This window comes from Urocitellus parryii, chromosome 14 (genome assembly GCF_045843805.1).
Source record: "Urocitellus parryii isolate mUroPar1 chromosome 14, mUroPar1.hap1, whole genome shotgun sequence".
Lineage (NCBI taxonomy): Eukaryota > Metazoa > Chordata > Mammalia > Rodentia > Sciuridae > Urocitellus > Urocitellus parryii.
This window is the reverse complement of record NC_135544.1, coordinates 9,491,120-9,515,103: the sequence shown is the minus strand read 5'-3', so window position 1 is coordinate 9,515,103 and position 23,984 is coordinate 9,491,120. Positions and strand designations below refer to the sequence as shown.

Sequence of the window (23,984 nt, the reverse complement as noted above, 5' to 3'; positions counted from 1 at the left end):
TAGATGATCAGAACTAATAAGATTCTAAGTTTAAGTAATAAAAGACAGCAGATCTCACTGGTCAAAATCTCAAGCAAATTAGATACACATTAATTCTCTTCTAAGTGGACTACTGTGCATTTTCTCCATGAATTTTACCTGGAGTTCCTCTAAACATGAATAATAGCCTAGATCTTAGGGACAGGCAACAGAAAGATATATTTATAAAGACCTTGAGGCTCCATATTTCCTTATAAAATGTTAATATGTAAGCATTATGCTGTATACATGACATTCAAAAACTTACATTAAGCAGTCAGACAGGTCATTTTTACTGTAAGGGCTGATCAAGGAAGATACCCTGGGTTTGGTAGATCTCTTTAAGGACCAGCAATACTGTATCTTCAGATTCCCTGTAAACAGAGAAAAAAATCTATATTGAGAAAAGATAGAATTAACATTTTGTGCTACACTGCCTTACATATATTATTTCATTTAATCCATATAACCATCTTTTTTTCTTAATTTCTTTTTAGTTGTTGATAGACATTTATTTATATGCTGTGCTGAGAATTGAATGCAATGCCTCACACATACTAGGCAAGCACTCTACCACTGAGCCACAACCCAGCTTCCCCACATAAACATCTTTCAAGTTCATTTTTTACTATTGTAAAAAAACAATGAGACTCAGAAGTGGCAGTGGTTTGGAAGATGGTCTAGTATTGTGTTTAGAAATACAAAAAGCTAAGGTATAACTCAGTCAAAAAGCACTTGCCTAGCAGGCACAAAGCTCAGGGCTTAAGCCCCAGACTGCAGAACACACACAAAGCTATTAAATGACCAAGAACTATACCTTTCCACAAAGTTCACTCTTGAGACCATACTGAAGAGCCATCCAGTTTATCACCTTCACTTTATTACTTTTTTTAATTTTGGGGGTAGTAGGGATTGAACCCAGGGGTACTCTATCCCTGAGCTATACCCTCCAGTCCCTTTTATTTTTTAATTTTATGACAGGGTCTTGCTAAGGCAGCCTCCTGAGTCACTGGAGGTATGTCCCACAGTGCCTGACTTGTCATCCTTACTTTAAAAAAAAAAAAAAAATTAGAGCAGTATTTTTTATTGGTGCATTATAATCATACATAATAGTGGTGTTTATTAGCAAATACCCAATTTTAAAACTTTACTCACTTTTTTGAAAATACAATACAATCATATGGTTCAATCATATGCAGGGCAGGCAAGTACTGGGGGGAGGCTGATGGGAGGCAGGCAAAGTAGCAGTTTGAAGCTCTCTTGTTCACAGTGGTCTTGGGAAAAGAGCCCCAGCTGGGGGTGTGTATAGCTCAGACAGCAGCCAAGGGCTGGGAAGAGCCAACCAGCTCTCCATGGCCAACATAGGCAAGTGACAAGAAGCTGGAATCAAGGCAATTGGCTTAGGTACTGGGGAGCAAGAAAGTGGTTAATCTGAGGCAAGAAGAGTCTTCTGCTTCACCCTGGGTGAGTATGTAGCCTTTGATACATGGGAGCAGCACCTGGAGAAAATACCTGAGAGGAAGCTGTGTTCCAAGGATGACTGATGAGAGGGGAAGATAGGAAGTGGAGGCTCTAAAGAACCCAAGAACCTGTGGAGGTGAGCACCTTGCAGGACATGGATCTGGACCAGTCAAGCTGGCTGCCATTATTAATTGTTATTTTGACTGAGTATGAATATGTGGTGTTTCCTGGGAAAAATTCATTATATTCTCAAAGGAATACATAACTCAAAAAATGAAACACAAATACATAAGAATGTTTGACCCTTATATCCTTAAGGCAATTGTTCATGTTATCCTTTTTTGTTTGTTTTCTTTTGTAGTTCTGGGGATTGCAGCCAGGGCCTCATTCATGTTAGGCAAGTGCTCTATCACTGAATATATCCCTACATTTCCAACCTCTTTTGGGGGTTCATATATAGTCAAAATTACAAATAGAATTTTATTGTATTTATATATTATATAAATTAAATATAAACATTATTATATATTAAATATATAATATATTTATAGCATTTTATTGGATTTATAGACTACCCTCATCCCTCCATAAACCCCATACACAGATCCAATTTAAAAATGCTTACACCAACAAGAGGTAATAAGCTGTATCAGATATTAAAATTGTGCATAAACAAACAGATCAAAAAGAATAGAAAGTTCAGAAATAGTCCCATTTATAAAAATTTAATAAAGTTAGAATCTCAAATCTATCATCGAGACAACTGGAAACAAAAATGACTTGGATCTATCCTCACACTACATTGGGATGAATGTGAAGTTAATCAAAGATTTGCTTGTAAAAAATGAAAACATTTGAATAAACTGCAATAAGGACTTTTTTTTTGGAAAGCAAGGTCTTTCTAAGTTACAACACAAATTCAAGAAGCCAAAAAGCAAAAATTAACAAATCTGACAACAGAAAATTAAAATTTTCTGCTTATCAGAACCAATCTAGAGAGGGCATGGTGGCACATGCCTATAATCCAACAGCTCGGGAGGCTGAGGCAGGAGAATTTTGTGAGTTCAAAGCCACCTCACCTTTGCTGAGGCACTAAGGAACTCATTGAGACCCTGTCTCTAAATAAAATATAAAATAGGGCTAGGGATGTGTCTCAGTGGTTAAAATGCCCCTGAGTTCAATCTTTAAGTACCCCCCCAAAAAAATTACATACACACACACACACACACACACATAATGTCACAAGACAAACTGGGAAAATAGTATTTGCAACTCATATAGCAGACTAATCAATACCAAAAAAAAATCAACATTTCTACATAAAGGGAGTAAAAGGTACAGATAACTCCTAGAAAAGGAAGCTTAAAAGGCCCTTAAATATATGTCAATATGCTCAAAGCCAAGCACATGGTGGTACATGATTGTAATCCTAGCAACTCAGGAGGCTAAGGCAGGAGGACCTCAAGGTCAAGGCCAACCTCAGCAACATAGTGAGGCCCTAAGCAACTTAGTGAGACCCTGTCTCAAAATTAACAATAAAGGGGCTGGGGTTGTGGCTCAGCAGTAGAGCACTTGCCTCTCACGTGTGAGACCCTGGGTTCGATCCTCAGCACCACATAAAAATAAACAAAATAAAGATATTGTGCCCATGTATAACTAAAATAATCTTTTTTTAAAAAAATTAACAATAAAAAGACTGGGGATATAGCTTAGTGGTAAAGTACACTAGGTTCAATTAGCAGTACCAAAAAAAAAAAAAAGCCCTAGATTATTAATGATAAAGGAATAATTTAAAACTAGTGTGCATAGTATAAAAAGTGAAAACTATAAAACACTGTTGACAGAAATTAAAGATGACCTAAATAATTGAGAGATCCATGTTCACAGCTCAGAAGATCCCATATTAAAATGTCAATTCTCTATAGATAAAATGTTATCCAAAGTGACCTACAGACAAGAAGCAATCACAAGGTCCTAACAAATTTCTTTATAGAAATTAACAAGCTGGGGAGGTAGCTCCATAGTTCACACAATGTTTGTCAAGCACACGTGAGGCCCTGGGTTCGATTCCAGCATCAAAAAAAAAAAAAAAAAAAGAAAGAAAACAGGCTGATTCTAAAACATATGGAAATGAAATGAACCTACAATAACCAAATAACTTTCACTTAAAAAAAAAATTAGAAAACTCATGCTACATGATTTAAAGACCTATAAAGCCACAGTGATTAAGACTGTGCTATTGACATGTAGATAAAGAGATCAATGGAACAGAGTCCAGATGTGTGTGTGTGTGTGTATCAACTGACTTACAATGTAGTACTAAGGAAATTCTAAAGTTATTCCAACTAGATAAACTTTTCAACAATGGTGCTAGAACCAAAGACCTACATGAGAAACAATAAATCTGTATCCTTATTTTCCACCATATTCAAAAATTAACTTGATCAAAATGGATCACAGACCTAAACATAAGAGCTGAAACAATACAGAGGAGAAATCTTAATGACTTTAGATTCAGCAGAGGTTTCTTAAATATATCCAAAAGGCACAAGTGTCTGTCAATCATTTAGACTTAATCAGAATCAAAAACTTCCTTCTCTTTAAAGCCAATGACAGAAAAATAAGCCATATCTTTAAAAAAAAAATCTGAGCCAGGCACAGTGGCACACACCCATAATCCCAGTGACTAGGGAGGCTGAGGCAAGAGGATCATAAGTTTGAGGCCTGCCTCAGCAACTTAGTGAGGCCCTAAGCAACTTAGCAAGACCCTGTCTCAAAACTTAAAAAATAAATATAAAGGGCTGGGGATGTAGCTCACTGGTTAAGTGCTCCTGGGTTAAATCCATAGGACCAAAAAAATTAATAATTTTTTTTAAAAATATGAAAAGAACTGGTAACTAAAATAAGAACGAACTCTTGAAATTTTAAAAAGCACAAAATTTTTTAAATGGGCAAAAGGTCTAAAGAAACATTTCATCAAAGACATAGATTTCAAATAAATATATGAAAACACTCTCAGAATAGCTAAGAAACTTTATCATCAAGAGTTGTGTGGGGGCTGAGGCTATGGCTCAGTGGTGGAGCGCTTACCTAGCACATTTGAGGCACTGGGTTCGATCCTCAGCACCACATAAAAATAAATAAATAAAATAAAGGCAGTCTGCTCATCTACAACTACAAAACAAATTAAAAAAAAAAAAAGAGTTGTTCTGTGGTGGCACACACCTGTAATCCCAGCGGACGGGGAGGCAAAGGCAGAATAATCACAAATTCAAAGCCGCCTCAGCAGCTTAGCAAGGCCCTAAACAACTCAGTGAGACCCTATCTCTAAATAAAATCAAAAAAGGTCTGGGGATATGGCTAAGTGGTTTAGTGCCCCTGGGTTCAATCCCCAGTACCAAAAAAAAGAAAGGAGTTTTAGAGGATATGGAGCAACTAGAACTCTGATGAGAATGTCAACTACCATAGCAATTCAGTTTGAAAGTTTCTTTTGAAAATACTCTTCCATATGACACCTAGCCATTCCACTCCTACATATTTACCCAAGAAAATTAAAAAACATAAGATAGGCATGATATATATGCCTGCAATTCTAGTGACTTGAGAGGCTAAGGCAGGGTTTGAGATCAGCCTCAGTGACTTAGACTCTATCTTAAAATAAAAAGGACTAGGGGGGCTGGGATTGTGGCTCAGCGGTAGAGTGCTTGGTAGAGCACCGGCAGGACCTGGGTTCGATCCTCAGCACCACATAAAAATAAAAGCATTGTGTTGTATCCATCTACACCTTAAAAAAAATATATATTAAAAAAAAAAGGACTCGGGATGTAGCTCAGTGGTAATGCACTACTGGGTTCAATCCCAAGAAAGAAAGAAGGGAAGGAACCGGGAAGAAGGAAGGTAGGGAGGAAGGAAATGTCCATACCAAGTTTTTTATATAAATGCTCCTACCAGTTTTTTTTTTTAATAGCCAAAAATTGAAAACAACCCAAATGTCCATTAACAGATGAAGAGATAAATTGTGGTCTATCAATATAATGAAACACTACTTAGCAATAAAAAGGAATAAATAAACTGAATGTGGTCACACCCACCTATAACCCTAGTGATTTGGGAAGCTGAACATAGCAGGAGGATCCCAAATTGAGAGCCAGTTTCTGCAACTTAATGAGACTCTATCTCAAAATAAAAAATAAAAAGAATTGGATTGTAGCTCAGTGGCAAAGTGCCCCTAGGTTCAATCTCCAGTACCAAAAAACAAACAACAACAACAAAAACTATTTATCTACACATGAATCTCAAAAAAGCTATGCTGGGGCTGGGGATGTGGCTCAAGCGGTAGCGCGTTGGCCTGGCATGCATGCGGCCCGGGTTCGATCCCCAGCACCACATACAAAACAAAGATGTTGTATCCGCCGATAACTAAAAAATAAATATTAAAATTCCCTCTCTCTCTCTCTCTCTTTAAAAAAAAAAAAGCTATGCTTATATATATATATATATATGTATATTGCATAATCTCAAATAAGTCACATGCAAATTAATCCACATGACAAAGACTAATGGTTCCCTGGAGAATGGGCAAAGAAGGGATTACAAAAGGGCATAAAGAAACCTTTTTTTTTTTTTTAACAAGTCCACATACATTCACACCTGCATTATGTATGCATTAAATAGACTGATAGAAGAAACTTTAAGAAAAGTATGACAGTTGCACATGAGGGAACTCATTAACAAAGAACAAAATGAAAAAAAACTTTTCATTTTTTGTCTTTCTTTGGATTTCAAATCATATAAATATACTGTCCACTCAGAAATTTTAAAAGCCAGACTAGCAGAAATCATTCTTAAAGAGCATTATTTTAGCCCCATATAAGACTTCTTTTACTAAATTACACTTTGATTTTATGTCATGACTTCTGTCACATTTATCATATAAAAATATATTGATTACATCAGGCAATTATCCTTTATCAGAATTCCATAGAAAAATTCCTTTTAGATGGGCGAGGTGGCTCATGCCTGTAATCCCAGCAGCTTGAGAGACTAAGGCAAGAGGATGGCAAGTTCAAAGCCAGCCTCAGCAACTTAGTAAGGCCTTGTCTTAAAAAAATAAAAACTAAAAGTGGGCTAGGGATGTGGCTCCGTGGTTAAGTGCCCCTGGGTTCAATCCCTGGTACCAAAAAGAAAAGAAAAATTCATTTTAGAACAATAAAGCTTGCAGGCTGGGGTTGTGGCTCAGTGGTATAATGCTTGCCTAGCACATGTGAGGCCCTGGGTTCAATTCTCAGCATCACATATAAATAAATAAAATAAAAGTCTATTGACAACTAAAAAATTATTAAAAGAAAAAAAATTTTTAAAAAACAATAAAGCTTGCATTTTTAAAAACACTTATCCATGACCCATCTTATTTTCCCAGTTTTTTGTTTTTTGTTTTGGCTAGGCAAGTGCTCTACTACTGAGCTACATTCCTAGCCCTTTTTATTTTTTGTGATAAAATTCCATTAAGTTCCACAGGCTGGCTTTGAACTTACAGTTGATCTTCCTGCCTCAGCCTCCTGAGTAGCTGAGAATACAAGTGTGTACCATCACACCAACAGAGCTTTATTTTTTCTTCAGTTTTTTCAGTGATTAAGTTGCATTGCGTGATACTATATGAAGTCAATAAGCAACATTAATTTGTTCTATAATCCACTCAGTAATTAATTACACTTAATAATGATTAATTCTGATCTAGTTACTGTAAATATTTCCAAATGGGTTTCTCCAAATACATCCAGCAACAGTACTATATTTGTTCCAATTCATTTTTATGCATCTAAATGGTCAAAAAAGATTTAATTTTAAGACCAAGATACCTGAATTAATGATTGCTGGCATCATTAATTTCATGGACTATGGAAATTGCAAAACAATATCACAAAGTGTTTCAATGAGATTTCCTGAAATGATATGACAATGCTATTTTGTAATTGTTTTAAGAGAAATCATTCTAATCCCAAATGTACACAGGCCTATCCTCCTTTTTTTGACATCTATCAAATATGTGTGAAACAATTAGACAAACAAAAAACAGAAACAAAAACAACACTCACCAGTAGCACAGATGGCTTTGTAAAGCAAATAAGTATTCATTAAAACTTTCAATAGGTTTCTCCTGTAGCACATAGTCAATGCGTTGGCCTCCATTCAGCTTTCCTACATTGATGGGAGGGATGTCTTCTTTAACTGCTGCAGAGGTCTCATCTGCATTAACATCTGGATATGAAAGAGCTATCATAAATACCAAAGAGCTTTCAAACCTCTAGGGTTGTCCTGTTACTTCCTTTCATATGAGCTACTCTCTATTCAGAGAGCAATTTTCCATATTCTTCCTCTCAATCTCCTTAAAAGATCCTCCTCCAGTCACACAAATTTTGCCCAATCCCTTTTCTTTTGCTCATCACATCACATTACTTGTACCTTCAACAGTTAAGTAATTTGCCTTAAGTTTATAAACTAAATGCAAACAAGGGTATTGCTCTTTAGAAAACTGAAAACTAAAAGTAAAACTGAGTAGAGTATCCTAGCTCATTCCCAGCAATGAAATTAAAACTGACCCACAAATATGAATATTCCTCCAGTAAAAGCAAGGTACCAAAGTAGGCTCATAACATCATTTCCATAGTTTCAAATTGAGGAATGTTTTCAAGCCTAGTTAATAGCTTCTCTGGACATTTTCCCTTATATACAATGTTTTTCCAATTTGTGGCTATTAGTATAACAGAAAAGGTTAGCGGAGATGAAAGTCAATTAGGACTCAATAGTACACAATACAAAAGGAAAGAAGGCCCTTGGAAAATAAGAACTCCACATCATGGAGTTCTCCCTGATTTGGCCTGATGCTGATAATCAATATGTACAGTGTGACTGACCACTGGACTTCTCCAAACTTGATTCAGGTTCTGCTTCAGTTTCTTCTGCAGTTTCTGAAGCTTGTAAGGCAGGATATGGAGCTCTGGTGAAAGATTTCCAAGCCATCCGAAGTGAACCTAGCAAGTTGTTCTTAAGGTCCATACTCATCCTGGTCAAGCCCTCTCTCAATTCTGAAACGTTTATGAATAAAGAATGTTGAATGTTTTAAAAGACTTAAGCTACAACACAACAAAAAAGACTGAATGATGAATGAGGTCCATTGGCTGGAGGTCTAGAATTATCAAGTTCTATACACAAACTTACCTAAGTGCATCCGCTTCCTGCCTTTATGATGTGGGATCAGCATTGGTTCAAATTCCACTCCTGGGACCACCATTGGTTCAATCCTATAAGCCACAGGATCAAACTACATAGGAAAAATAATAGCTATACTTATCTGTGCTAAAGACAGTCTGAGAAGCTGTATCCTAGGCAAGTATAAGTTCAAGTGCTTGCCTAGCATGTGTGCAGCCCTATGTTCAATCCTTAGTACCACAAATAAATTTTTTAAAAAATTATAAGTTCACTTAATTTCTTAAAAAGGTACAGTTGTTCTGACCCACCACTTCCAGATTAATACTATTATAATAAATTCTCATTACTACACAATGGTATAGAACAAAACAAATCAATACAATACAAAGTCACATGTTCTTCATCAATAAGCCCTCAAGTTCAGGTAAAACCACAATAACTGCAGGATGCTTACAGGATGGTAAATATTGAAGAAACCCTTGCATGTTGGAAATTTATAATTGGGATCAATTCTTTTTAGTCCTCGAACAGTAAGGAACATTCCAATGGGAGATCCAAAGGCAAAGAATATTTCTGGTTTATAGATGAGCCGGGGATATTTTACAGACACCTGGAAGGAGCGAATAGAAGCATCTCTCACTAATACAAAAATTACATCTGTTCCTACCAAACCAATGGAAGCAGTAAAAAAAAACAATCAAACAATACTAGTATTGTTACCTGCCCAATGCCAACATCTAGATATTCATCATTTCTAGTATTATCAATACTACTGCAGAATTCAGATTCTTTGGAGATATTCACTGCTGAAGCCGACTGTGTGGTTTGTCTATTAATACCCTAAAGAACAGACAATTTTTAGGTAGAGCTACTATACAGTACAAATAATCAAATGATTATACAGGTTTCTACTGGCTTGAAAGGATACTTGGGAACGTCTTTAAATGGTAGCCAATAATTCTAGGAAGAAGCCCTCAAAAAAGAAAAAAAAAAAGATAACACCAGTAGCAACAGTAGTTGCCTTAATTATCAATTAACATTCCTGTATGCTCTAAAATGATGGAGGACATAAAGTCCTTTGGACAGCAGCTGAAAATTTATGCACTTGTTATGAGAAAAAACAATAGCAAAGCATTGTGGCAAGAAATGTCAAGGATTGCTAAGGAGTTCTATGACCTTCTGTGACAAGATGTCATACTGGTACAGAATATAATAAATACTGAACCAAGAATTGGGTCTTAAAAAAAGCCATCTGCTAAAAATTTGGAAAAGAGTTAACTACTAAACAATGGAAAGAAATACAATGGCCAGAAAAAAACAATGTGGAACTGTTAAAACAGGGATAAACTTTAAGAACATTATGTTAAAAGAAACAGATCAATCACAAAAGGTCACATATTATATGATTCCTCTTATATGGAATATCTAAAATAAGCAAATCCAGAGAGACAGAAATAGATTAATGGTTGATAGAAGCTGGGGCATAAGGGAATAAGGAGTAACTGTAAAGGGGTATGAGCTTTCTTCTAAAGGTGATAGAAATGTTCTGGAATTAGTGCTCATGATTACAAACTCTTGTGAATATACTAAAAACTACTGAACTACACACTCTAAAATGGTGACGTTTATGATATGTGACATGAATTTTATCTCAATAAAGCTGGTTCTTCAGAAAGCAGGAGTAATCCTGGGGAGGTAAGATTCCCCAAGCTAATAACATTCTTAAGGCTCTAGATAAAGAAAATGTGTTTATTTTCAAAAAGAAGACCCAAAGATCAATTATCAAAAGTGCTTAGCTAAACCAGGCACTTTGGCATGTGCCCGTCATCCCAGGTACTGGGAAAGGCCAAGGCAGGAGGCTCACCAATCAGACCAGCCTGGGCAATATAGTGAGACCCTGTCCCCAAAAAAAAAAAAACAAAATCTGCCTAGCTAGCCAGGCATGTGGTGTGCCCCTATTGTCCCAGCTACTCAAGAGGCTTAGATTCCAGGCTCTCCCGAGCCCAGGAGTTTTAGGTCAGCCTGGGCAACATACCTGGACCCCATCTCAAAAAAAAGGAAAAGAAAAGAAAAGAAAAACTGTTTAGCTCCTCAGAGTAAAGCTTAAGGATACACCATAGATGTCAAAAGAACTGCTTAGGCCAATGAGCTATGTTGGGCACATACCACTGAATTTTTTCTGGTCCTGAAATAGTTTAGTATCTTCTTTCTTGGTCCTAAGGGAATTCCCATTTCCTGAAGATCTTTGTCTGTACATAAAGCCTAGGCATAGAAAACCAAGTATTTTTTATTTCTAGGCAAAATAAAATCAATTAAATATCCTGTTCCCTGAGAGGGATAAAATCTAGGCACTCCGTTGTTCTTTGCTCTATACTGCTGTGGCCTTTTGAGGTACATCATCATTAATAACTTCAAGAAAGAAAGACTGTTTTATTCATAAAACAACCTAAAGAAGAATAGAAAGTGTCAGTAACTAAAATGTCAATGATAACAAGAGATAACATTTTGCTACTGTTAAAAAACAATAACCTAGAGAAGCTGAATATCTACTGACTTCATGATAGAAAAACCCTCTTGATTTCCATGCTCAATTAGATGTCCCATTTCTGAGGATTATACTCCTACTAATGGACACAAGAAGTGAAAAAATATAGCCAACACAGAAGCATAACACGAAACAAAATCAATACCTCAACTTAACTGCCACTCATCTTATTAGGAAGGGCTTCCTTTGCCCTCTCAAGACTTAGTTAACTCATCTTATTATACATTCTGATATCACTGTGTACTTTTCCTTATTAGTTCCTACCATAATTGAAATTAATTATATGTGTCATTATTTAATGTGTCTTCCTAACTACATACATGAGGAGGTCAGGAACCATATTGGTCTTATTACCATTCTACCTCTAGTACTTGGTATAGTGTACTCATCATAGTAAACATTTACTAAATATGTATTAAGTAAATGAATGTCTATCACAAACTAGAAAAAAGCACAACCAAAATGGGAAAAACAGAAACATAGAAAAGCAAATAGTAACACAGATCATGAAAGTGTAAAAGAAAGTAAGAGTTGCAAAAGTTAACGTTCAGTTAGAGGTTCATTCTTGCCCTCCTGTTTTCTCCAAGTTGTGCCAATGCTAAATGAATATCAATGTGGCTCAACTGAAATTTGAACTTCTGTAGAGCAAAGACCACTTTATATGATAAAAAATAAACAATGCTAAAGAACATTTTTAAAAATATTTTTTAGTTGTAGATGGACACAATACCTGTATTTTGTTTATTTTTATGAGGTGCTGGGATTGAACTCAGTGCCTCATGCATGCTCGGCAAGCACTCTACCACTGAGCCACAATCCCAGCCCCTAAAAACATTTTTAATGATGCCGAAGTATTTATGACTAAAAGTATTTATGACTAAAAAGCAAGGGCAGACTCTTAGTAAATGTGATGATAAAAATACTGAAAATGGTTTGGCATAAAGTTTTAAAAGGTTATTTTTACCAGAGCTTCCTTATCTACTTTCTCCTTTTCAAAGACATTAAAGAATTCAGAGAGTTGAAGTTTCTTCAAATCTTCCTCTAGTGTTGGTGCATCTCCTTGATCCATAGCAATATTTAGTGAACCCTAAAAATTAAATCATAAAGCTTATATTCTCAAAATTCATTGTTTCCTTAAACAATATTTTGTGATTTGAAATATTAAATTCCTGTAGTAATGTATATTAACTTTAAATAGTTACTTATGCAAATATAAATGAAAACTAACCTCCAAGTTTTTGCAATTTCAGTAGAAAATACATTTTTAAATGAATGAGGGAATGAACAATTAACAAGTATTTACTGAGCTCTTATTAGGGAAACAGAGCTTAAGAAATAACATAGTCTAAGACAAAGCACTTGCCCTGGAAGAAGAACTCATGGTCCTCTAGGAGGAATTGGACACTTAGATAAAAGGAAAAAATACAAGATAGTATATGTGAAGTACCAAATAAAAAAAAAAATCAATAATACATGTTCATAGAAATTCATTTAATTAAAATATATGTTTAAACATAAGTACCCCCATTGCTTTCAAACAGAATTTATATAAATCATATCAATTTGCATCTAATTCATTCTTCATTTTCTTTCATCCAAACTCCAATTAGCTCAATGATCCTATAATTCTATAAATAGATCAGTAGTGATTATTTATAAAAGACACCTATGATTCTTTTAGAGTACGGTAATTATTTGTAGATGCATATTACTATCTTGCTTCTATAACCCAAAAATGAAAGATAATTACCAGCCTGTTAAAATTAAAATTAATGTAAATTTCAACATCATGTTATGACACTAAACTCAATTAAAAGCAAAAAATAAATCTAAAAATATAAAATGCTTTAATATTTTATATTACATTAAGAACCCAACTGAACATCTAAATTACCTTTTCACTGTCAATATCCCCCAAAGAATCTTTCTGATTTGTTAGGATATCAAACAATATAAGCGAACCTATAAGTAAAATAGAAGAAAGAAGGGACAATTTCTAAGCATTAGCACTAAATGGCTATCTTTTATACAAATAAAAAAAGGCATGATCCAATTAATTATACATGTAAGCAAATCTACAAAGCAAGGGAATGTTTCCAAATTACCACCACCACCCTTTCAACCCTTCCAAATTCTTCATCATAGACCACTTTCAGACCTCTGAATTTGATAATGATAAAAGACACTGCATCATAAAAACAAGTATTCTCAAACTGTCATATTCCTCCCTGGTTACAAATAATTCATTAGTTACCTAAACTATGACCAGCAATGGACACGCCCCCTTTGAAATCAGGGTTCCTCTGCAGAAAAAGTGTGTATATTCGGTTCATTTCAGAAGCTACTGTGTCCACAATAGTCTGACAGTAGGTGGGGCTATTGTAGAAGAAGACATCCAGAATTGTGTCATTGGTGAAATGCCTGAGGCGGTTAATGCTGGGCAGGGTTATTCGCTGTAGATCTCTGAAAAAAATAAAGTATATTTTATATTACATAGCCACTTCTAAGTAATTACCTAGCTTAGTCTTCAAAATTAGACTCAAGCATTTAATGGTACAACAAACAACTACCAATTTTTTACTGTCAATTTTTTTTTGTTGTTGTTGTTGTTTTTGTTTTGTTACTGGGGACTGAACCCAAGGGCACTTAACCAATGAGCTACATCCCCAGCCCTTTTATTTTTTGAGACAGGGTCTCACTAAGTTGCTTAGAGTCTTGCTGAATTGCTGAGGCTGGCTTTGAACTTGAGATCTCCCTGCCTCAGTCTTGGGAGACACCAGGTTACAAGCAAGTGCTGCCACACCCTGCAAAATGATATGAGAGGGGCTGGGGTTGTGGCTCAGTGGTAGAGAGCTTGCCTAGCATGTTCAGGGCCCCAGGTTTGATCCTCAGCACAAGATAGATAGATAGATAGATAGATAGATAGATAGATAGATAGATAGATAGATAGATGTATTGTGTCCAACTACAACTAAAAAACAAATATTTGGAAAAAAAAAAAAAAGATATGAGACTTTTCCTAGAATTCTCAGGATTAAGTTTTCTTCTCCCCCAAGTTAGGATTCATAGAACCCAAGGCCTCACCCCTGCTAAATGCTCTACTACCAAGCTATATCACCAGTTTGCCAGCATTGGTTTTTAACCCCTGAATGACAAAAGAAACAGTGCCCTCCCTCAATGAAGAATTTTTAATAAAGGAAAAAGGAAAGAATATCAGATGCCAAAGGCAAACAAAATTTATATTTAGCAAAGGAAGACTAAAGTTAACATAGTCTAAATCGAATTTCAGTTAAAGCTTTTTCAAAATTCTCTGACAGACTCCTCAAATAATGAACAAGGCTATGTGTCTTTTATAACTTCCTAATGCTAGGTCAAATGTTAAAGAATATGGACTTCATAACTAGTAAGAGCAACATCACGGTGGAGTACGTGGAACATGGAATATACTCGAATCATAGAGTATTAAAAGAACCCAGGCACAGAATCAGAAAAGCCATTTCCAAAACCAGTGTGAAAACAATGCTATTTCCTTTACCTTAGTAAAGCCCCTTCTAGTTCTATTCTAGAGCTATATTATGAACATAGTTCTTTCTGGAGAGCACTCAGCCAAAGATCCTTAGTATAAGGCAACCTTCTCTGTTACTACCATAAAATTTACAATCAAAACTAAAGGTCTTAAGCTTTAAAAAAGCTATCACTAAGGGCTGGATGGGGTTGTGGCCCAGCAATAGAACTTTCACCAAGCACGTGTGAGGCCCTGGATTCAATCCTCAGCACCACATAAAAATAAGTAAAATAAAGGTATTGTGTCCAAATACAACTAAAAACTATTTAAAAAAGAAAAAAGCTATTACTTAAAAACACTTTACTAATTATACCTCAAATTATAAATGCTAATAATTTAATTTAGGGAGAGTTCTTCCCTTTTCCCCAAATTTGGACCACTATTCAAATATCACCACAAAAGTAGCAACAAAATTTTGTACATCTTGGGGAATAGTTGGTTTTTGACATGTGAGAACTGAAATGCTAATAAATGATAGAAAGAAAGTAACATTTGGCTTTAATGCTTTAAAAAAAATGAAGCTTTTAAGAGTAAATCAGACATGTTGGCTCACACCAATAGTCTCAGCAGTCTGGGAGGCTGAGGCATGAAGTTTGCAAGTTCAAAGCCAACCTCAGCAACTTAGCAAGCCACTAAGCAACTTGGCAAGACCCTGTCTCAAAATAAAAAGTTAAAAGGGTTGGGGATGTGGCACAGTGGTTAAGCACCCCTGGGTTAAATCCCCAGTACCCCCCCTCCCAAAAAAAAATAGTAAAAACAACAGAATCAGTAAAACACACTGAAGAAATACACAGCTCTGTACTTCTAACCAGGGCTAATTACAACAAAGAACTGATGAGCATTTCATAAATTCTCTCTACAGTAGGCTGTAACAGAAATATCCTTATGATGATCAGAAAACATTACAATCATAGTTAACAATTCAACGATATGAGGTTATTACTCACACATCCACACCAGTAGAATGTAATGGACTGTGCCAGTTGACTGGAAGAAACTCTACCCTTCCAATCTGTTGATTTTCCTGAGCTTTTTTAAAATGTGTCTGTAGTAAGTTCAAGGAAACACTGCGAAAATCATTAACTAGAAAAGAAAATCAATTTATACATTAACAGTGGAGCGATTAATACATCGACTCAGAACGCAATAGATCATGTAGTAATACACCACTTAACTACATCTGCTTAGAACATAAAAATACTAAATACTCAGGAAAAATTAAGAGTGTATATAAAAATATTACCTTTATATAAAACTTGCTTTTACCATATAAAATATTTCATCAAAAGAAAAACTAACTTCCAAACTTCTTTGTCATTGGAACTATTAAAAAATATTTCAATATTTTTTAAAAATCACATTGACTGTATGTCAACCAATTTTATAGTCAGGTTCCCATCCTAACTTTTCTGGTTCTTTTTTTCCCAGGCACCTTTTTTTTTTTTTTCTTTTTTTAAAAAAATATTAACAAACTTTATTTTATTCATTTATGCGGAGCTCAGAACTGAACCCAGTGCCTCACACATGCTAGGCAAGCACTCTACTACTGAGCCACAACCCCAGCCCTCCCCCAGGTTTAATGAGGGATAGGAAAAGGGGAAAAGGGGACACTTTCAAGGGAGAGTATAAGTCCTCCCAGGGAGAAGAAGGACCTCTTTTTGGTTCTTACCCATACCTTAGATTTTAAAAATATGTAAAATGAATTTTGAATAGCATTGATCTTAAGGACCATTAGCCAATAGAATAAAACTGGAACAGACTCTGACTACTACCAAGTTTTAGAGGATATTGCCTTTTAAAATCAAGTTATATTAATGACTTAAATCTTCCAACTATAATATCAAGAGGTTTAACAAAATATGAATTAAAAAATGAGTAAGGCTTGTTATTCTTTTAAACTTCATCATTTTTATGGCTCCCTTTAAATTTGCAATGGTTAGAAACAGGAGCAATACACCATGAATTTTTTTTTTTTTAAACAGGGATTAAGAGTTTGTTCACTCAAGAACTGCTAGTTAAGAGTATAAACTATTAGCCTTAGGAATTTATTAGCACTTTAGATCTAGGCTAGGAAGCTTTACTGTCTTGTTGCCTGTCTTTAGCTCTCTACATCTTATTATGTAGCTAAGACAACAGACCAAAGCTTTCTCTCAGATCCTAATTAAAGGAACTGCTACTGTCAGCTAACCGTACATGCTTTGCAAACCTACCACACTGTACAATGCTTCGAAAGCGGAGATCACAAGCTGGTCCAATCCCATGGACTACAAAAACCAAGTGATCTATTTGTAAAGGTTCCCCTATAAATAAAATTAAAAAGAAAAAAATTATTCTATATAATTAATTATGTGTTCTAAATCAAATATCCACAGTGAACAAGTTAAAATAATAATCTAAAATACACAAAATAGCCTTATATTTTAACCACTTACTAAAAGTATGCAGATTTTACTTTCTCTTTTTATCTCAAAGTCTGTGAAAAATGTTTCTAGGATTTTAAGACGCTTTAAGTACAAACTTACAGAAAACTGAAAAACTAGTATAGAAATTCCCATGAATTTTTATAGATTCAACTTTTTAAATAATTGCCACATTTTTATTATTCTTTTTATGCAAGTGTGCACACACATATTTTTCTGAACCATTTGGGACCAAGTTGCATATGTCATCAACTATACTTAATTAAAGTTTTAATATATGTGTTTCCTAAGACTATCCTCTTGCATAACCACAGTACAGTTACCAAATCCAGGCAATTTAGCATTGATAGAATACTTATACCTAATCAATTTTTATCAATTGTACCAATGTTTGATCTCGTTTGTTTGCTTGTAATACTAAGGATTGAACCCAGGGCCTCATGTGTGCTCTGTAAGCACTCTACCACTGAGCTACATCCCCAGCCCTCTTTTTATTTTTTGGTACTAAGGATTGAACCCAGGGGTGCTTAACCACTGAGCCACATCCCCAGCCCTTTTTACATTTTATTTAGAGACAGGTTCTAGTTCAGTTGCTGAGGGCTTCACTAAGTTGCTGAGGCTGGCTTTGAACTCATAATTCTCCTGCCTCAAATCACTGGGATTACAGGCATGCACCACTGTGTCCGGCTCCTGTATTATATCTTTAAAGTCTGAAATTTTAAACTCAGCTGGGCACACTGGCAAATGCCTATAATCCCAGCTAATCAGGAGGCTGAGCAAGGAGGATCACCAAGTTCAGCCTGAGCAATTTAGCAAGATCATGTCTCAAAAAATAAAAAGGGCCTAGGGGTACAGCCCAGGGGTAGAGTGGCCCTGGGTTCCATTCCCAGTATCAGAGGATAGGAAAAAGAAAAATAAATTTAAACTCATCTTTTAAAAATTATAGTCAATCTAAGAAACAAATCCTTTCTTCTGCAATATAAACTTTTTTTTTTGGTGGCACTGGGGACTGAACCAGGAGAGTTCTACCTCTGAGATCCATCACCAACCCTTGTTTTTTTATTTTTATTTTGAGATAGGGTCTCAATGAGTTGCCCAGGCAAGCCTAGAACTTTTGATCATCCTGCCTTGGGCTCCCAAGTATCTGCAATCACAGGCGTGCACCACCACACCCAGCTATAAAACGTATTTTATAATCCAGTTAAGTATAGTTAAAGCAATCATAACATAAGTGACACTAGAGAACAAAAGAAAATCATTAAGTTCTTTCTGAAAAAAAGGTTTTCCTTAGCTGAAAATCTTTAAGGAACCGGCCATGGTGGTACATGCCTGTAATCCCAGCAGCTGGGGAGTCCGAGGCAGGACAATCACAAGTTCAAAGCCACCCTCAGCAACTTAGAAAGGCCCTAAGCAACTTAGTGAGACCCTGTCTCAAAATAAAAAATAAAAAGGGATGGGGATGGGCTTGTGACTCAGTGGTAGAGTGCTTGCCTAGCATGTGTGAGGCACTGGGTTTGATTCTCAGCACTGCATATAAATAAATAAAGTAAAGGTCCTTGGACAACTAAAAGAAAAAAAAATTTTCAAAAAAAAGGGGGGGCTGGGGATGTGGCTCAAGCGGTAGCGCTCTCGCCTGGCATGCATGCGGCCTGTGTTCGATCCTCAGCACCACATACAAACAAAGATGTTGTGTCCGCTGAAAACTAAAAAATAAATATTAAAAATTCTTTAAAAAAAAGGGGGGGGCTGGGGATGTGGTTCAGTGATTAAGCACCCCTGGGTTTAATCCCCTGTACCCACCCCCTCAAAAAAAACTTCAAGATAGGAACAGCCAGTAATAAATTTCTAGTTTAGCAGGTGAAATAACCAGTTCACCTATATTTAATGCTACCAAATTATACCCATTGCACATATGTCCTCAGCAACTTTAAGTTTTATATCTCTTAGCATATGAAGAGATGCTAACTTTATCTCAGAATAAGCCCATATGATTAAAGATCATTTTAAGCCTTGACATAATCCAAATCCATAGAAAAAAAGGTCACACTTTAAAAAATAAATATATAAGAAAAAAATTATTAACAAATATTACCACAATGAATGTCAACAGAGATGTTTTCAACTCCTCTTTTCACTGTTCTTGGTCGACCCTGTTCAGTGGGTGTTGAACCCCACTCATCAGACCCTGCAATTGGCTGGTAATGTACCATGAGCTTAAACAGAAAAAGATCACAGCAGTATAGTCTTCATTATAGACATCTCTATATTATATTGAAGAGTAGTAAGCTATCTTTAAATACATATAGTCAAATCTCCACTGGGGTTTTGATATGCAACTTCTACAACTTGAAATAAAAATCCTCAAAATACATGGACTAAAATATACACATGAAAGATATGCTCACATAACGTGTCAGTGGTTTTCTTAATCCGTACTGACATAATTTTGCTTAAAAAACTCTTTTGTATAAGCTGAGAGGGGTAAATAACAGTAATGGCTCTAAGTTTCATAATGATAAGTTCAATATAAAATCTGCCAAAGGTTATCCTATGTAGAGTCCATAAAAAAAAAAAAAGAAGCCAATTAAGTTTTCCTTAGTAATGTAATTAATCCTTAATCTCAACATCAGAGAAATGCTTTAATTCACTTTACCTTTGGATTGTGTAATATAATAATTTCTCTGTTTGGAGATTCCAGTTTCTTTTTCCATTCATCCAGAGTTACAGCAAGCCTGTATGTTTCCTTAAAAGAACACATTAATTCATTAGACTTCTCTAATAGCTTTTTTATTAAAACTAATTACAAGAATACTACATGATTAACTGGTTTCAATAAGAATAGCATTCTCCAATTTATCAAATTTAGTTTAAGATTGTTTTAAAATTAGAATAGTATAGGACAAAGAAAAAAAATCATTCCTGTCACCTAGACTACACAATCACTATTCACCATTTTATATACTTCTATCAGCAACAGCAATGTTCTACTCCAGTTTAAAGAAAACAAATATCAATTTTCAGAGAAAGAAAAAGAAAAAGAAATCGATCCTGCAGTCATAGCTGAAATATTATAAATGATTACCTTTAGGGAAATTTTTTACATTTTAATTGGGGAATACTAAAGTCTCCATGTTATTTTAAATTCTAAAATTAAAACTACTTTATCCTGAAACTAACTTGTGAAAATAAATGCTATGAAATATGATGCAGAACCAAACATTCTCTGGAAATTTCACAAAGTAAGTTACAAGAGGAAGAAAAGATTATTAAATGAGAAAAGAAAAAAATGAAGAAAATGGTAAGTAAAAAAAGGCTAAAAGCAAACCTCTAAAACTTGGCTGAAGCTTTCTGAGTAGGGAACATATTTATTGTCTTTGTCTCCCTTGTAAAACCAAGTACATCGTCTCACTTCTGATGCAAGTTCATCCCAGTACACAGCATATCTCATCCTCTCCCCCAAATGAACATCATATCTGCCCCCATCAGTGGGGACAACTCTCCCATTACAATCTTTTCCTATTAAAAGTCAGAAAACAAAAAGAATTTGAAAGGGGAAAAGAAATACATGTTTCTCAATATATTTCCCAAAATATAATTACAAGTTATATTCTAATATTATGAAACACATGGAATAGTTTCTACTTGGCTAAACATTAAAAAGAAAGAAAGAGGGACTGGGGATGTGGCCCAGTGGTAGAGTGCTCGCCTAGTATGGGTGAGGCACTGGGTTCGATCCTCAGCAACACATAAAAATAAATGAATAAAAATAAAGGCATTATGTCCACCTACAACTAAAAAAAAAATTAAAAGAAAGAAAAGAAATTTAATACACATCTTTTTCCTAGTTTTAATGAAACATGAAAAAAATACTACGCAGTTTTGCTTTGGTTTCTAAGGAAAGATAATAATACCTCTTTAAAAAGGAGTTTAGGGGTTCAGGGTGTAGCTCAGTGGTAGAGTGATTGCCTAACATGTGTGAGGCCCTGGATTCAATCTCGAGTACAAAAAAACAAAAAGCATCTTTTTTTCCGAATTTTTGGTTTAAGGAACTAAAAATTCAACTTAATGTCAATCATGATGACATAGTGTAAGTAACACCATTCCTGTATCATAAAATAAGAAAAAAACAACACATTAGAAAGTTCATTCTTCTGAAATTCTTCTACCCTATCTTGATTAACCAAAACTGAAACACAAGTTAGAATATAAAAATATTACTGGAGGCTGAGGTTGTGACTCAGTGGTAGAGCAATTGTCTCACATGTGTGAAGCACTGGGTTCAATTCTCAGCACTACATATAAATAAATTAATAAAATAAAAGTCAATCAACAACTAAAAAAAATATTTTAAAAAATATATTACTAGGCCAGGTGTGGTAGCACAAGCCTGTAATCTCAGCAGCTCAGGAGGCTGAGACAGGAGGATCATGAGTTCAAAGACAGCCTCAGCAATGCAGAGGCATTAAGCAACTAACTCAGTGAGATCCTGAGTCTAAATAAAATATGGCTGAGGATGTAGCCTAAAGAGTTCAATCCCCAGTTTAAAAAAAATTACTGGATAACTATGCAGAAATTATAATAGGAACTGTTTTCAAGATACAGAGCAAGTTTTTGAATATTATAAATTATTAGCTGGGCACTAATATGGAACTCTGATATAAAATTCTACTTAACTGGGGCTGGAGGTATAGCTCAGTGATAAAGCACTTGTTTAATTAATGGGAAAAAGCTAAAATGTACTTTTAATAGTGCTTTATAAAAGTTATTACATTATAGTTGGAGATGAGTCTATATTACAAGCCATCATTATCATCCTACCAGAGCCATATGCTTCTTCCAGTTGTTGTGAATCTTCAGAGTTGAAAGGAATCCATGTCTCCTTGGAATCTATTATTTTACAATAAAACCAATGTGGAGAAACTGGTTCATACAAACTGCCAGCATCCATGTCTATTAACTCAAAGGAACTACATGAGTTTGGTGATGGGGAAGGATCTGACTGAGACAAATGCTCCTGGTGTGATTCCACAGATGACATTTCGCCCTCTAAAAGACAAGACAAAAACTATCAGGAAATCATTTTCCCTCTATTACCAATGTAATTGCTAATGCTGTGCACATGCATACACAAACACACACAAACACACACACACACTGGTCACTTTAAGAAGTCACTTCTGGAGGTGAGGACAAATAACCTAGAGAGGCTACCTAATTTAGAATAAAAATAACAAAGGGAAAACTCTTTAAATGTTTCTATTACATCAGCTATCCTGCACTGAGCTCCCAATGCTCTCTTAACTGCATGGCTTACAAGTTATAAAATAAACCCTAAAACACAAGAAAAAATGGTCAAAACTGATTGCAACAAAATATCTTACCCCAATTTCCAGTTTAAACCTAGTGCCAAAGGCAGCAAATGTATACAACCATTTCTAATAACACCCAGGTTTTAGGCTCTGGGCCATTATCACTGCGCATTTACTTTACTGGAATCTTAAAATACCGAAAATACAACAATTCACTTAAGAATCAATCATTGTGATTAATCCTCGAAGCGCGCTTCCTTAATTAGGGGCTGTGACACAAACTCAAACCCAAACCTTTCCAGGGGTCACTATGTGCACGCGCACACCCACTCACAGCGTACAGGTGAAAAGTAACAGTGGGACCTTAAAAGCCTCCCCTTAATCTGACCGATGTGTTTCTCTCTCTCTCTCTCTCTCTCTCTCTCTCTCTCTCACACACACACACACACACACACACACACACTCACACACAAAATGAGGCAAAGACTGCAGACATCAAAAGTATGCTCCTGCGTGAGAAAGCTGGGCAGCTCAGCACAGGGCATAGCGGAATGGCAAACACCTGGCCTGAGTGAAGGCCCTCCGGGCTTTCGGCCCCACTGCCCTTTTTCCTAGCACAAACTTACCTCAGCCACCTCGTCCGGTCCCTTCTTCCCCGGACCCAGGCCTTTTGTCGCCCAGTTTCAAGGCTTCAGAATTCGGGGTCCTAATTTCTGCCTCCTTCCTCCAGCCTGGCAGAGAAAACACCCACCCGCGGACACGAGAATTTTCCAGTTCCCTAGGGCGCAGTCAATAACGCTGGGCCCCGGCCACTTCCCGGGAGCCGAGGCTACCCCTCCCCATCCGGCAGGTCCTCCCAGTCGCCCGATCCTAGCCTGAAGCTACGCGTCCTCCTCCGCCCCCGGTTTCGCCATTCCGCAGGGTCTCCAGCCCACCTCCCAGCCGCTGGCCCCAAAAAGCGGAGGCGGACTCACCTGGCAGTTCCACCGCCTCTCACGCTTTGCTGCCTTCGCTGAGGGGGACACGACATGTCCCCGCGGCGGCCTTTCCCTGGAGCCCGGGCGAGGCGGGGCGGGGCAGGGCGGAGCCTGCAGCCCCGCCGGGCTCGAGCCGAGCCCTGAGTTCCACCGCGCTCCCAGCGGGCGAGTAGCGGGCCAGGCTGCCAGGAGTCCAGGTGAGGTGGCTGTGAGCGCCGCGCCCAAGCCACTAGTGGGGCCAAGAGGGTCGCAGGGGATCTAGGAGGAAGTGTCGCGAGAGGTGGAGGGGATCGCGCGAGACGTGCCTGCTCTTGCGGGCAGGCGTCGGGGCGCGGAGCTCGCTAAGTAGGCGTTCTGCGAGCCCGTGTGCAGTACTCCGAACCCGAGGCCCAAGGCCTTTGAGGGGAAATAAAGGATAACAGTTTTAAAGGAGAATTGAGTTTCAGCACAAGAAATGTTCCAGATCAACCAGTGCAGCCT

General features: G+C 36.5%; 1 protein-coding gene across 6 annotated transcripts in view; it reads right to left on the bottom strand.

Moving 5' to 3' along the window:
- Window positions 1-23,753, bottom strand: part of Ddhd2 (DDHD domain containing 2) — a 77,994-nt gene extending 54,241 nt beyond the window's left edge. For 3 of the 6 annotated variants that reach the window (XR_003302199.2, XR_003302200.2, XM_026404677.2), the window contains exons 1-18: window positions 23,502-23,753; window positions 23,154-23,258; window positions 22,037-22,264; window positions 20,544-20,734; window positions 19,872-19,961; window positions 19,311-19,431; window positions 17,009-17,098; window positions 15,746-15,881; window positions 13,488-13,696; window positions 13,128-13,195; window positions 12,198-12,320; window positions 10,855-10,950; window positions 9,409-9,528; window positions 9,143-9,298; window positions 8,698-8,800; window positions 8,394-8,564; window positions 7,575-7,737; window positions 287-392 (exon numbers count right to left, since the gene is read on the bottom strand). Coding sequence is in view for 4 of the 6 variants with exons in the window: in XM_026404677.2 (XP_026260462.1) it covers window positions 311-392; window positions 7,575-7,737; window positions 8,394-8,564; window positions 8,698-8,800; window positions 9,143-9,298; window positions 9,409-9,528; window positions 10,855-10,950; window positions 12,198-12,320; window positions 13,128-13,195; window positions 13,488-13,696; window positions 15,746-15,881; window positions 17,009-17,098; window positions 19,311-19,431; window positions 19,872-19,961; window positions 20,544-20,734; window positions 22,037-22,256 (2,139 nt within the window). In the remaining 2 variants the exon portion in view is untranslated. The remainder of the gene's footprint in view (window positions 1-286; window positions 393-7,574; window positions 7,738-8,393; window positions 8,565-8,697; window positions 8,801-9,142; window positions 9,299-9,408; window positions 9,529-10,854; window positions 10,951-12,197; window positions 12,321-13,127; window positions 13,196-13,487; window positions 13,697-15,745; window positions 15,882-17,008; window positions 17,099-19,310; window positions 19,432-19,871; window positions 19,962-20,543; window positions 20,735-22,036; window positions 22,265-23,153; window positions 23,259-23,501) is intronic. The other 3 variants (XM_026404679.2, XM_026404678.2, XM_026404681.2) reach the window with 3 other exon arrangements.
- Between the last annotated feature and the right edge of the window lie 231 nt (window positions 23,754-23,984).